The sequence below is a fragment of the Arvicanthis niloticus genome, chromosome 11, assembly GCF_011762505.2.
Source record: "Arvicanthis niloticus isolate mArvNil1 chromosome 11, mArvNil1.pat.X, whole genome shotgun sequence".
NCBI classification, from domain to species: Eukaryota; Metazoa; Chordata; class Mammalia; order Rodentia; family Muridae; genus Arvicanthis; species Arvicanthis niloticus.
The window spans coordinates 60357693-60371566 of NC_047668.1; the positions used below are offsets into that span (position 1 = coordinate 60357693).

Below are 13874 nucleotides of genomic sequence, written 5' to 3' on the forward strand. Positions count from 1 at the left end.
AAGGCAGGGGGAATGGTGGAAAGGCAAGCCTGCCAGAGCCATGCATGCCCTGCCAGCCCTGCCCACCATGCTCAGGATGGCCAGAGTCCTTTCATTCTCATCTTTTGTTTTATTATTGGGTGGCTTGATGGCAGGTGAGCGTCCTTCTCTCTGGTTGCTTCCTGTTGGCAGGTTTCCTTTCCAGTGATAAGAAGTAAATGTGGTTTTATGCTCTTGTTTTCTCTTGAGGGTGAAATAAAAGCAGAAAAAGGTTTAGGATAGCCCATGCTCATAATGCCAGCACATGGGCAGTGGAAACAGGAGGTTTGGAGGTTAAAGGTCATCCTCAGCTACTGTCCTAGTTAGGGTTTCTGTCGCTGTGATAAACCACCATAACCAAAAGCAGCTTGGGGAAGAGAAGGTTTATTTCCTTCTTATACATCTCAGGTCGTACTCCAGCACCGAGGGAACTCAAGGCAGGAACCTGGAGGCAGGAGCTGAAGCAGAAGCCATGAAGGAATGGCTTGATCCTCTTGGCTTTCTCATCCTGCCTCTCTCTCTCTTCTTTCTTCTCTTTTTTCTCTTCTCTCTTCTCTCTTCTCTCTTCTCTCTTCTCTCCTCTTCTCTCTCTCTCTCTCTCTCTCTCTCTCTCTCTCTCTCTCTCTCTCTCTCTCTCTCTCTCTCTCTCTCTCTCTCTCTCTCTCTGTCTCATAGCTCTGGTTGTCCTAGAACTTACTTTGTAGACCAGGTTGGCTTCAAACTCACAGAGATCCTCTGCCTCTCCCCTTTCCCCCTCTGCCCCTCTGCCCCTCTGCCCCTCTGCCCCTCTGCCCCTCTGGCCCCCTGCCCCCCTGCCCCCCTGCCCCCCTGCCCCCCTGCCCCCCTGCCCCCCTGCCCCTCTGCCCCTCTGCCTCAAGTGCTGGCATTAAAGGCATGCACCACCACTGTCCAGCTCATCCTGCTTTTGTATACAACCCAGTGCCACCAGCCCAGAGGTGACATGACCACAATGAACTGGTCCCTTCCACATCAGCCATAAATCAAGCAATACTCCCCCACAGACTTGCCTTCAGGCCAATGTTATGAAGACATTTTCTCAATTAAGATTTCCTCTTCCCAGATATATCTAGGTTTGTGTCAAGTTGACAAAATCAGCTGGCACAGCTATGTAGTGAATTAGAGACCAGCCCGGGCTACATGAAACTCTCTCTGAGTAAATATTTGAATGGAATGTAGCTGGGGCTGTAGTTCAGTGGTAGAACACTTGACTACCATGTACAGTAAGCTAGATTCAATACATACACACACACACACACACACACACACACACACAGCTATAGATCAGTGGGATGACATAATGCTTAGTACAAGCATGTTTCCAGCACCCAAAATAAAAAAAATTATGTGCTAGAGAGACGGCTTAGTGGCTAAGAGCATTTGCTGCTCATGCAAAGAGCCTAGGTTCAGTTCCCAACGTCTACATGGCAGTTCACAGCCATCTATAACTTCAGTTCTAGGAGATCCAATGCCACTTACTAGCCTCCATGATCACTAGGAAAACATGTTATGCACACACAGACATTTATGGACATAAAATCAAAACTAAATCTTTAAAAATTTATTTATTTATTTAAAAAAAAAAAAAAAGGCTAAAGCCGGGAGGTGGCGGTGCTTGCTTCTGAGTTCAAAGCCAGCCTGGTCTACAGAGTGAGTTCTAGGACAGCCAGGGCTACAGAGAAACCCTGTCTCAAAAACAAAAACAACCAACCAATCAACCAAACAATAAACAAAAAGGCTCCTAATGGCTCAGCACATAGCAGACCTTGCTGTGCAGGCCTGGAAATCTGAGCAGAATTCCTAGAATCCATGGTAGGAGAGACTTGAAATGGGAATTTCTCGTTTCTTTGGAGACTCAGTTTTGTCATAGGAAGCTGTCTTATGAGAGGATGTGTTGCTGAAGCAGTCATATGAGAGGATGTTTGAATAAACACAGGATGGTTTTCTGGAAGCTGCCTGGAATAAGGGCGTGTGATGTTTGGGAAGGGTATAAAGTATAACCCAACAGATAAGGGCTTTGGTTTGCCTTGCCTTCCTTGCTGATCATTGTTTGTCATGACGTCATAGGAAAAAAAAAACACTGAAGAACTTCTCAAGATATTCCCACGGCTTCTTCTTCTGTGGACTCGGGCTGGTTGGCAGAGCCTCTCGGTTTCTTCTGGATTAAACTGCTGTGGCTGACTGGTGAATGGTGTTTGCTAATGGAGGGAGCTACCACTGCTGATTTGTGTGAACTGAACTGCTGATATCCTGACAATGAAGATTGGAATTGCCCCAAAGAACTATTTCTAAACAAGTCCACATCTCCCTTTACCTTGTAACCTTTCCTTTCTACTACCTCTGGTGGGTGGTGGACTAGAAGGGAGATTAAAGCATTGAAGAATCCTTATTAAAGTGGGTTTTGAAAAATCAAAGCCTATAGAGACCTTGCCCCTCAAGTTGTCCTCTTTCCTCCATATGCACATACACACTCATACACTCACAAACAACACACACATGCACATGTAGGGTTTCCTTTGTATTTTGTAATTGTATTTTCCTTGCTTTCTTGAGAGAGGGTCTCATATGTATCACAGGCTGGTTTTGAACTCTGGTCATTCTCTTTCCGCCTCCTGAGTGCCAGCACACAGGATGCTTTGATTCTAATTTCCACATGTCTCTGTGCACTCCGTGGTCACTCCTCTCCCTGGAGCATGGTCCTCTTTACTGTCTGTTTTACCTTTTCCAGAATTTTGTACAGAGCTGTTGAAATTTCACAGTCGGCGGCCTTCTCAGAGTGGCTTCCCCAGGAAGCTGTGTGTGCTTGAGGCGCCTCTACAGCTTCTGCAGTTTCCTAGCTTATGTACTGTTACCGCTGAACAGTATTCCTTTGTAAAGTTTCTCCATTCATGTATTAAAGGTCCTGTGAGTTATTTCCAGTTGAATGATAATGAATGGAGCTATGAAATATTCATGTGCAGGTGAACATAAAACTCCAATTTAATTAGATTAGATAAGTATCTAGGATGATTTGGTAAAAGTCGTGTGTTAGAAAAAAACCTATTCTTGGTGTCACACAGAGAAGCCCCCAAACAAAGTGAACATAATCTTGCAAGGCAATTTATTTTTATGGAGAGGGTGGGTGAGTCACGACCTAAAGCGGGCTAACATGCACACCAGGCTGGGGCATTCAGGTTTTAGGGTTTTGTTTGTTTGTTTTTCTTGATATTATTTTGTTTTGAGATGAGTCTCTCTGTTTAGTCCTGCTGTCCTGGAACTTGTGATGTAGACCAGGATGACCTCAACCCCCCCAGGGTCAGGCACTACTTTATATAGACTTTCTCTGATGCAAGTGAAGACTGTGCTTCATCCCATTGGTGGGAGCCCAACCTTGCAAACAGACATGACATGTATTCATGGAAGATGAAGAAAGTGAGGAGGGATCTGCTGTACTTGGTCATCAAGTTTCAGAAATACAACTGGGCCTCTGCATAAACAAACTTTAAAAAAATGTTTCATATATTTATTTGTAGCTTATGTATATGGGTTCATGGCCTACGGGTATGCCTGAGTACTACATGTGTGTGGCTCCCACAGAGGCCAGAAGAGATTGTCAGGTGCCCTGGAACTGCAGTTACAGACGGTTGTGAGCTCCACATGGGTGCTGGGATCCAACCCAGGTCCTCTGGAAGAGCAGTCATCAGTACTCTTAACCACTGGGCCTAAACAGAAACGATACTGTTTTTGTTTGCTTTCTTTCGTTTTTGTTTGTATGTTTTGTTTTTGCTTTTTCAGACAAGGTCTCTCTATGTGGTCCTGGCTGTCCCAGAATGCACTCTATAGACCAGGCTGGCCTTGAACTCACAGAGGTCCTCCTGTCTTTGCCTTCCAAATGCTGGGAAATGAAAGTTCTACCAGTTTGTGAGATTAAAAGATATTCAAGAAAGTTTTACAAGGAATTTGTGGAATATTGGCCCTTGATGCGTTAGGCAACTTTGATAGAAAACACCCATACATTTCTCACATATGTTTTTAGAAAGCTTTTTGATATATTAGTTGTGCACAATGGATTTCATTATGACAGTTTCATAGAGGTCTATGAAGTATTCGGATTGTATCTATCCCCAGTCCTGTCTCCTCGCCCCTTACAATCCGCCATTGCCTTCCTTATGCTAACTGGGCCTCCTTATTTTTTCTGTGTGTGTGTGTGTGTGTGTGTGTGTGTGTGTGTGTGTTTTCTGTGAGTGATTAGTGTGTTTGATGCTGGACTTGGGGTCACAGTAAGTCATATTCATAACTCATTCCCAATAATATGGTTATATTATTATATTATATATTATTAATATTACAGAGTTACTCAGTGTGGCCACATAGTGAAGAGAGACAAAGGGATCCAGTGACAAGCTCACTTTGGGGTCTTGACATAAGGTTAGTGTTTAAATTTTAGTGTGTGTGCTTGTGTGCACAGGTGGGATGGATTCCCTGGAGGTGGGATTGAGGATTAAGGGTTCTTAACTACTGAGCCGTCTCTCCAGCCTCAAGGGTGGGTTTTAAACAGAAGGCAACCAAGTAGTTTGGTCAAGGTTTCACTGCCAATCACTGCCTCAGCTGCAAGTGTCTCCGGAAAGATCACTGTCTCTCAAAGACCATTGCCTTCTGTAGAATCATCTGATAAGTGTTTTCTGCTAAGACAAGTTATTCTTCTGGTGTCCAACTTTTATTCTCCCAACAGGAGATCCCTGGGGAAGTTCCAGGGTTTTTTTAAGTTTTGGAGTTTGGCTTTCTTTCCTTCCTTCCTTTTTTTCTTTTTTTCTTTTTCCCCCGTGACAGGGTTTCTCTGTATATCTCTGGCTGTCCTGGAACTCACTCTCTGTTCCAGGCTGGCTTCAAACTCAGAAATCCGCCTGTCTCTGCCTCCCAAGTGCTGGGATTACAGGCATGTGCCACCACTGCCCGGCTCCTTCCTTCTTTCTTAATTTATTAATTTCTACTTTATGTACAAAGGTGTTTTGCCTGCATGTGTGAGGGAGTCCGACCCCCTAGAACAGGAGTTACAGACAGTTGTGAGCTGCCATGTGGATGCTGGGAATTGAACTCAGGTCCTCTGGAAGAGCAGCCAGTGTGCTCTTAACCACTGAGCCATCTCTTCAGCCCCAACCTGATAGGTAAGAATGGGAACATAAGTCTTTTTGTTTTGTTTTTGTATCTATTCATCCCTACCAGATAGGCTGGTAGAGTTAATTAAAGGAGCACAGACAATTTACCAGTGACTGTACCACCGAGGAAAGTCTTCTTGAGTAACCATTAACTGCTGCCTATAGCTCTCAGGAGGGAGTGGGGCCTTGTGAGTCAACAACCACAACAACCACAACATCAACCACAATAACACACACACACACACACACACACACACACTCACACACACAGGTTCACACAGACACAATGTTCCAATATGTTTTTATAACATTTATAACACCATAGACACTAAAAGAGATCAGCGGAACCAGCGGTTGAAGGATGAATATGTAGTACGAGGAAATTTTTAGGGTGGAAAAGAACTGTTTTTGTTGTTTTTCTTGGACAAGGTCTCATGCTGTAGCTAAATATGCCCTGTATTTCATTATTGAAAGGCTTAGGTTTGAGTTCAGGAACACTGAAGAGCCTGGCATTGTGATACATTCCAATGATCTTGCACTTGGAAAGCCAAGGCAGGGGGATCTCAAAATACATCAAGGGGAACATTGAGACCAATGACTGTTTGGCTCAGGGATTTATTAATGGAGGTTTTTTTTTTTTTTTTTTTTTTTTTTTTTTTTTTTTTTTTTTTTTGTTTGTTTGTTTGTTTTTTGAGACAGGGTTTCTCTGTATAGCCCTGGCTGTCCTGGAACTTACTCTGATTAAAGGCATGCGCCACCATCGCCCGGCTCAGGCAGGCTTATTTTTGAATGCTTGCTTGTCTTTGTTTTTAATTCTAGGAAATTCTTTCCCAGAATAACTGTCAGTGAGGAATGTCTACTTCCTTTGGGGAATCATCTGTGTTCAAAAATGGTTTGTCTAGAGCCTTCCAAAGGCTGTCACTTCAAAACAGTCTAGTCATGAAAATCAGTATTGTTTTCTGTGAGAGTATTTTCTCTCAACACCACACACAAAAACACACCAGTGCCATAGCTGACGTTGTGTCCAATATGATTTTTCTTTTGTTTTTGTCCCCATACCACTTCCCAGGTCTTTTTCTTTCTTTCTTTCTTTCTTTTTTTTTAGGTTTTTATTTATTATATGTAAGTACATTGTAGCTGTCTTCAGATACCCCATAAGAAGGCATCAGATCCCATTACAGATGGTTGTGAGCTACCATGTGGTTGCTGGGATTTGAACTTATGACCTCCAGATGAGAAGTCAGTGCTCTTAACCACTGAGCCATCTCACCAGCCCTTCTTTTTCCTTTTTGAGAGATAGCATCTCATTTTCTAGCCCAGGATGGACTAGAACTCAGTATGTAGCTTAGGCTGGCCTAAGATTTTTTTTTTTCTTTAATGTGTATAGGTGTTCTGCCTGCATGTATATCTTTTTACTACATGAGTGCCTGGTGCCAAGGGAGGCCAGAAGGGGGATTCCCTCTGAATGAAATTATGTTTGTGTATCACCATGTGTGTGGTGAATATTGAACCCTGGTCCTCTGGAAGCCTACCTAGCAGTGCTCTCAACTGCTCCTGGTTTTTTTTTTTTTTTTTTTTTTGTGAAGGACAGGGTTTCTGTGTAACCCTGGCTGTCCTGGAGCTCGCTCTGGAGACCAGGCTAACCTGGAACTCAGAGATCCACCTGCCTCTGGCTCCTGAGTGCTGGGAATAAAGTTGTGGGCCACCACTGCCCAGCTTCAATTCTATTTTTATTATCACTTCTAAGCCTAAACTTGTGTCTTAAGCCTTTGGGATCTCAGTTAGTCCTTAAACAAAACAGTTACAAAAAGAAGCAAGTTACCCTAAAGAGTGAGATTTGAAATGTCTTTCAAGTGTCATATGAGTATAGTAACTTTTTTTTTTTTTTCTTTTCAAATCAAAATGGTTAAATAAGATTTCTCATTATAGGTGATCTTAGATCTTTGGTATACTGGTGCTTCGTCTAAAGCCACAAAGAATAGGCACAGTGGGTCAGTTGTCTCCAAGTGTGATTACAGCTGGTTTGTTTCCAAACCTCTTTTGATTTGTAGAATGTTAGCTTATAGGTAAAAGCAGTATAAATTCAAATTATAGAAACACATTTTCTTAGTAAGAAAAAGTTATGCATGCCTTTAATTCCAGTACTTGAGAAGCAGAGGCATAGGCAGGTGGATCTCAGTGGATCTGAGGCCAGCTTAGTCCACACAGTAAATTCTAGGCCAGCTATGGCTGCATAGTGAGACCCTGTCTGGAAAACAAGCAAGCAAGCCAACAGACAAACAAAATGTTACACAGACTAACAGACAATTTTTGCTTAATTCTACTCAGTAGTGTAGATCTAAGTACACTCAGTTTAGATGTCGCATTCCAGTGTCCTGGTTTTCCTTACCAACAAGACAATGACTTGATTTGTATTGACAGGCTAACCAGAAGTGGTCTGATTAAAGGATAGTTTTGTCAAAAGTGATTTCAAAAACAGTTTTTAATAGTAGCCTTTATGGTTTCTACATAATTGCTAGTGGTCTAAGAAAGGAAACTCCTTTCTTGAGTACTTTAGGGTAGTTCTAGCCTGAACAACCTAAGTCCTTTAAATCAAGACATATTTTGAGAGGGAAGCCTGTGTAACCAGCATGGGGTTCCAAACCAAACTGCTGAATTTGAACTCTAGCTTCTGGTAGCAATAGCCTCCAGGTGACAGGATAGACACTGCATTAAGTCTGTATTACCATTACTTTTATTTCCAAGTACTAAAGCAAGTCTGTTATGAAATTTTATCATTTTCATTTGAGTTGGGTGAGAAATTCTCACAACCAGAGTGGTGGAGGCAAGTTCAAGCTACAAGGTCAGTTTAGAGTCAGACTATGCCACATGAGATTCTGTCATAAAACAAGAAAATGGAGCAGGATGGGGAGGTTGCCCAGAAAAAGTACTTGCTGCTCTTGCAGAGGACCTGGGTTCGGTTCCCAGCACTCATGAGCAGCTCATAACTCACTTACTATGTATGCCTGTACTCTGTGCCACACACACACACACACACACACACTACTCATACATACGTGTTTTGGAATAAAAGCAATATGTAGATCAAATATCTGTATATGAACAAATGGATTAAAACTTAATTGGGATATATTTCCTCTGCAGGAATGTATGAAGTTAGTTACTAGGTTCACAATGAACACAAAGGAACTTTCTTTCCTGCTAGGATTTAATGTAGCTCAAGCTGCCCACAAACTCCTATTGTAGAGGATGATCTTGAATTTCCTGCCCTCTTGTCTCCACCTCCTAATTATGTGTCTCTGGGTCTATACTCCAGTGAGTGTAAATACACACAGACTACAGAAGAGGGTGTCAGATGCCCTGGAGCTAGAGTTACACTGTAGAGCAATTCACCTTGAGTGTTGGGAACGCAGGTCCAGATGTCCTCTGGTAAGAGTAGCAGTGCTTTAAGCTGCTGAATCATTTGTTTAGCCCACCAAACAATTTTTTTAATCCTCTCAAACTTTTTGGAGAGGATGTTGTTAAATAGCTCAAGCTTGCCCAGAACCGTAGCATTCCTGTTTCAGACTGGGATTCTAGGTATGCCAGACCACACCCAGGTACCGTTACACTATAACTACAAGTGACTGACTGACTATTAACTGTTTCAACATAAAGTTTAAGAAAGTTATCCTTCAAAATCGCATGAAGGGGGAAACACCACCAAAACCCAAACCATATCATGTAAATTCTGTGCAATGAGGTACACTAGGCTGAACTGCAATGTCTCCTGCACCTCATTAAGGAGCTTTTCTGTTTATTAAAAGATTTGGAACTATCACTTTTGACTAAGATCAAGTGTAAAAGATTTGGAACTAAGGCCGGCGTTGTAAAAAAAAAAAAAAAAAAAAAAAAAATCAGGTTCAGTGTAAGAAGAGGCTTGTCAGAGTGTGCAGAGATAGAGGCCTGCTTCCGGATCCTTCCCTCCCCTACTCCACCTCCACGGCCTCCCCCATTCCCAGTCCCCCGCGCGCTGGGAACCGCTGGGACTCAGTCGCCCTCACCACGAAGGGGCCTCTGGGCCTACCAGACAAGTCGCGCGGGCCCGGGGTTTGCTTAGCGGAAATGTACAGGGCCCAGCAACCCCCTCCCTGCCACGCGCAGGGCGGAACTCCCGCCGCTGCCACTCCCGGGGCTCGAAGGAAGAAACTGGGACGTTGAGGACGCAGGGTTGGCTGGAGCACCAGCGCGTGGCACGCGCGAGCCCTACTGCGCATGCTCCGCGCCAGTTTTAGGCCCCTCCCCCTCCTTCGCCTGAGGCACGCCTATCGGGCCCTGGGAGCTCTTCTGCGCATGTTCACCAGGCCAGGTCCCGCCCCCGCCCCGCCTTTTCTGTTCTTTCTCTCATTTTCCATCAGCTTCCCTCCGCTCTGGACCGGTCGGCACTCCCGCGCATGCTCCGCCCCCTAGACTCCTGTCCTTCTTTTGGTGCGGCCCTCTTTCCCCTCCCCCGTCAGCTCCGAGCTCGCTCGGCCTGGCCGCCCGGCGGGCGACGTTCCCTGTGCGTGCAGGCGCTTGACTTCACTTCCGGCTAACGCGCTCCGCTTTGCCCCCTGGCCCCGGATGGTGACTGGCTGTGGTGCTGCACCTCCCGGGACTGTCACTGAGCCGCTTCCCAGTGTGATTGTGCTGAGCGCAGGCCGGAAGATGGCGGCTGCGGCTGCGGAGGCCTCGGGCCCGAGCTGCTCCTCCGCGGCGGCGGCGGCGGCGGCGGCGGCGGCAGGGGCGGGGGCGGCCGGGGTCTCCGAGTGGCTGGTGCTGCGGGATGGCTGCATGCGCTGCGACGCCGACGGGCTGCACAGCCTCTCCTACCACCCGGCGCTTAACGCCATCCTGGCCGTCACCAGCCGCGGGACCATCAAAGTCATCGACGGCACGTCGGGGGCCACCCTTCAGGCCTCGGCGCTCAGTGGTGAGCGCGGCACGCCGGGCGGGGGCTGGGCCGGCCGCGGGCGGAGTCGGGTTGTCGGGATGCTGGTGGAGAAAGCCTCCCAGCCTCCGGGATCGGCCTCGGAGGGGCAGCGGGGAGCGGGAGGATCGGGGAGGCCCGGAAGCTATGGCCAGGACCTTCGGACTCTGAAAGCAGCAGCGTTTGGGGAGGAGAGCTCGGTTTGGTGCGCTGCGAGTTGCTTTTCGGGCCTTTTGCGTCTGGACCGACCTGGTCCTGTGGGAGAGATGAGGAGGCCTTGGAGGTCGGTGCCGGAGAGGGCCAGGCCCTCGCTGGGCTCTTGGACCAGGTTTTGGACCAGCTCCGGGCTGGACTAGAGGGAAGGGCTGGTAGACTTGGCTGTGGCGGGAGAGGTGGGTGGCCGGAGGCAAGGGGCGGGAAGCTTCCAAGCAGGCTGTCTTGCCCTCTCTTCCCGAGGAGTAGCGGCCCGCTGGCTGTCGTCAGGTGTAGGTGCGGGGACCTCCGAGGTCTGAGCCTTCGCTTGGAGGTGGACTGGAGTGGGGACGGGGATGGGGAGGGAAGTAGGAGGGGGAAGGCTAGCTGCCTGAACTGTGCTTCCTGGACTATGGTACTTGCAGAGTGCAAAGAAGGTTAGACTCGTCCCCTAGATCTGCGGGCTCCCACCCTTTCAGTGTCCAGAAGCCTAGGCCCCTTGTAATTAGGTGGAACTTTAGGCCCTTTCAACTTGTTTTTATCATAGAGAGCTAGAAATTGGTAGTTGGAAGTATGTCTGGATCTCCTGGAAGGAGAGCACTTGGGTGGTGGAGACGTTGGTTCAGGAAATGGACCTTCAGGATGGACCTTGTTTAGTGGACAGACTGAAGTGTTTTGGGATAGCCCTAGCCAAGTTATTTGCTGAGATGACATTTCATTTGTGGATGAATGGTGCCTTAATTTTGTCGTTAGAGGTTAAAATGGAGAAGTTCATGTATTAGTGGGTTTTAAACTCATTCACTGAGATAAATTGTATCGAAGTGCGTTTAGCCAAATGGAAGTAGTTATGTTGCCTACCAATTCACTTTGTGTTATTTTACACAGACATATATGGAATAAGCTTACTGTGTGAGTAATATCATAAGATTAAATGACAATTTAGGAATACAAAGATGAAATTAGAGATGTTAATTTTTGTTGACTTGTGAAAACTGGCTATGTATAGTTACAGCATGTAAACTTGTAATATATATAAGAGATGCCTAAGAGAAAGTTCTCAGTGGTTGGCTTGTAAATTTCCCTTTTCTTGGCTTAGGTAAATGACAGTACAGATGGCCCAGATGTAGCAATGCTTGCTTTCTGCAACTGGACATAACAGGTTGTTAACTGTGTCTGAGAGGGAGGTGTTCATGAACAGTTGACTCTTTTTATTGGAAAGGAGTTACTACAAATGGTCATGTATTCCCCTACTTGGCATAAGAAATAAAACATTGCAAATACAGAAGTTTACCCTGGCTCCTGAATTACATTTCACTGACCCTTTTCCCCTTTCCCCTGAATCCTACCTTAAATGTGGTCTTGTCACTTTCATACATGTCTATACTTTTAACCAGTTACCCAATATTTTTATGATTCTAATTTAGGATGAATGGTGTCTTTTTCTTTCATTGGTTGGTTTTTGTTTTTGTTTTTAGACAGGAAATTACGTTTGATGGCTGGCCTCAAATGGGAGCTCCACCTGCATCTGTCTCCAGAGTGCTAGGCTTAAGAGAGTGAGCCAGCATTCCAGGCTTGGATTTGTTTTTCTTTGTTTTACTTTTATTTATGTATATAAATGTGTGTTTGAGTGTTTGGCATGAGTGCAGGCGCCCTTGTGAGTTTCTTGACTTGGGTGTCTGGACTGGAGATCTGGTCCTCTGGGAAAGTAGCAGACTCTTCAGGTATGAGGCTTTTCTCCAGCCTAAGTGTTAGGGTTTCTACAGAAAGCGTTATTAACAAGAGTACAGGTGTTTTAAATAGTTTAATTGGATTTTTTTTTTTTTTTTTTGTGGCTGGAGGCCATGTTTCAGAACAATAATGTGTGTCAGGGTTGTTTAAATGGTTTTATATTTACCTGCTATAAACAGAAAGAAAATATTCACCTTAGTGTTAAAGGAAGAGGGTTGAATGTGTATAATATGAATGCAAAAATAGATTTATTAGACAACACTGAAGGATATGCACTTGTAGAAGGATTGAGTATGTGATTAAAATGTAGCTGGAGAGATGGCTTAGTGTTTAACAGCACTTGCTGCTTTTCCAGTGGACCTAAGTTAGCTTCCTAGCATCTCTCTGGTTCTCTGTCTCACACACACACATAGAGGAAAGTTTAGGGCTAACAATAAAAGGACTGTGGGAAAGCAGTTGGAAGTAACAGTAGATCAATTCTGAAACATTTTACAAATGAGAACTAAAGTTTCTTACGAATTATGCTTAACAGAGGCTGTAGGATATTTGTGTGTAAATGATGGGGACAGGAATACTGCACTCCATGTTTAACTTGGAATAATATGTAGCTATTTTGTAGGTAATAGTTCTGAGAAATAGCAAATAGCTACTGTGAGTGACCATGGTCCTAATATAGCTTCCTTTTCAATCCAAGGGACGTGAGCTACCTTCTTTTCTGAACTATTGAACGATATCTTTGTCTGAGGGGATAAATAATTGGGTAACCATATGGAATTTTATTGGGTAACAGTAATAATATTGGGATTGAGTTTGTAGAGGTGTGGGTAGCTTGTTAGTGTAGACTGGAAGTTAAAGAATTGGAGCAAGATTTACATATAGTTACTCAGTTTTAGTTCAAATTGATAATCTCCCCACCTCTGGACAGGGTTTCTCTGTGTAGCCTTGGCTGTCCTGGAACTCACTCTGTAGACCAGGGTGGCCTTGAACTAGGAGATCCGCCCACCTCTGCCTGCCCCTCCTGAGTGTGGTGATAATTTTTAAACTCTCTCTTGATCCATGTTTTCAAATTACCTGTATCTGATGTAAAGTCTTTATAAATATACTTTTTACCAGATTAAGAGTTGTCAGGATATACAGGATAGGCAAGTATTTTTGTTCCCTATTACAGTATGTAAGAGTTAATATTTTCCCTCTCTACAGAGTGAGTTTGTGGACACCTAGGGCTACATAGAGAAATCCTGTTTTAAAAAACCAAACCAAACCAACCAACTAACCAACCAACAAACAACCCCCCCCCCCCAAAAAAAAAAAGTTACTATTGTGGAAGCTGAGTATGGTGACTTTAACAGCATTCAGGAAGGTGAAGTCAGCTTGGTGAGTTCCAGGCCAGCCACAATATATATATATATATATATATATATATATATATATATATATATATATATATAAATAAATAAAGAGACCTCTTAAAAAGTATTCTGGAGACTGGAGACTGGAGAGATGGCCGAGAAGTTAGTAGCAGGTGCTTTTTGGAGGAGGACCCAGGTGTAGATCCCAGCATGGTGGCTTACAACTGTCTCTAAATCTAGTTGTTGCAGGGGATCTGATACCCTTTTTTTGTCCTCTGTGGACTATGTACACATGTGGTGCACTTCCATTTATGTGGACAAAATATTCACATATTAAAAAGTTAAGGGGTTTGAAGAGTTTGGCTGATGAGTCATTGGCGTTCAATGATTTCTCCCCCCCCACCCCCCCAACCATGAGCTCTTCTTCAGTCTTTTGCCATTTTTGTGAAGTGGATTTCTTTTCTTTCTTTCTTTCTTTCTTTCTTT

General features: G+C 44.7%; 1 protein-coding gene across 13 annotated transcripts in view; it reads left to right on the forward strand.

Moving 5' to 3' along the window:
- The first annotated feature begins 9268 nt into the window (after positions 1 to 9268).
- Birc6 (baculoviral IAP repeat containing 6) overlaps positions 9269 to 13874 on the forward strand; it is a 174909-nt gene continuing 170303 nt past the window's right edge. For 11 of the 13 annotated variants that reach the window (XM_076942275.1, XM_076942278.1, XM_076942279.1 and 8 more), the window contains exon 1: positions 9305 to 10122. In XM_076942275.1, coding sequence (XP_076798390.1) covers positions 9774 to 10122 — 349 coding nt within the window. In that variant the 5' untranslated portion in view covers positions 9305 to 9773. Of the gene's footprint in view, positions 10123 to 13874 lie in introns of all 13 variants that reach the window. The other 2 variants (XR_013113310.1, XR_013113309.1) reach the window with 2 other exon arrangements.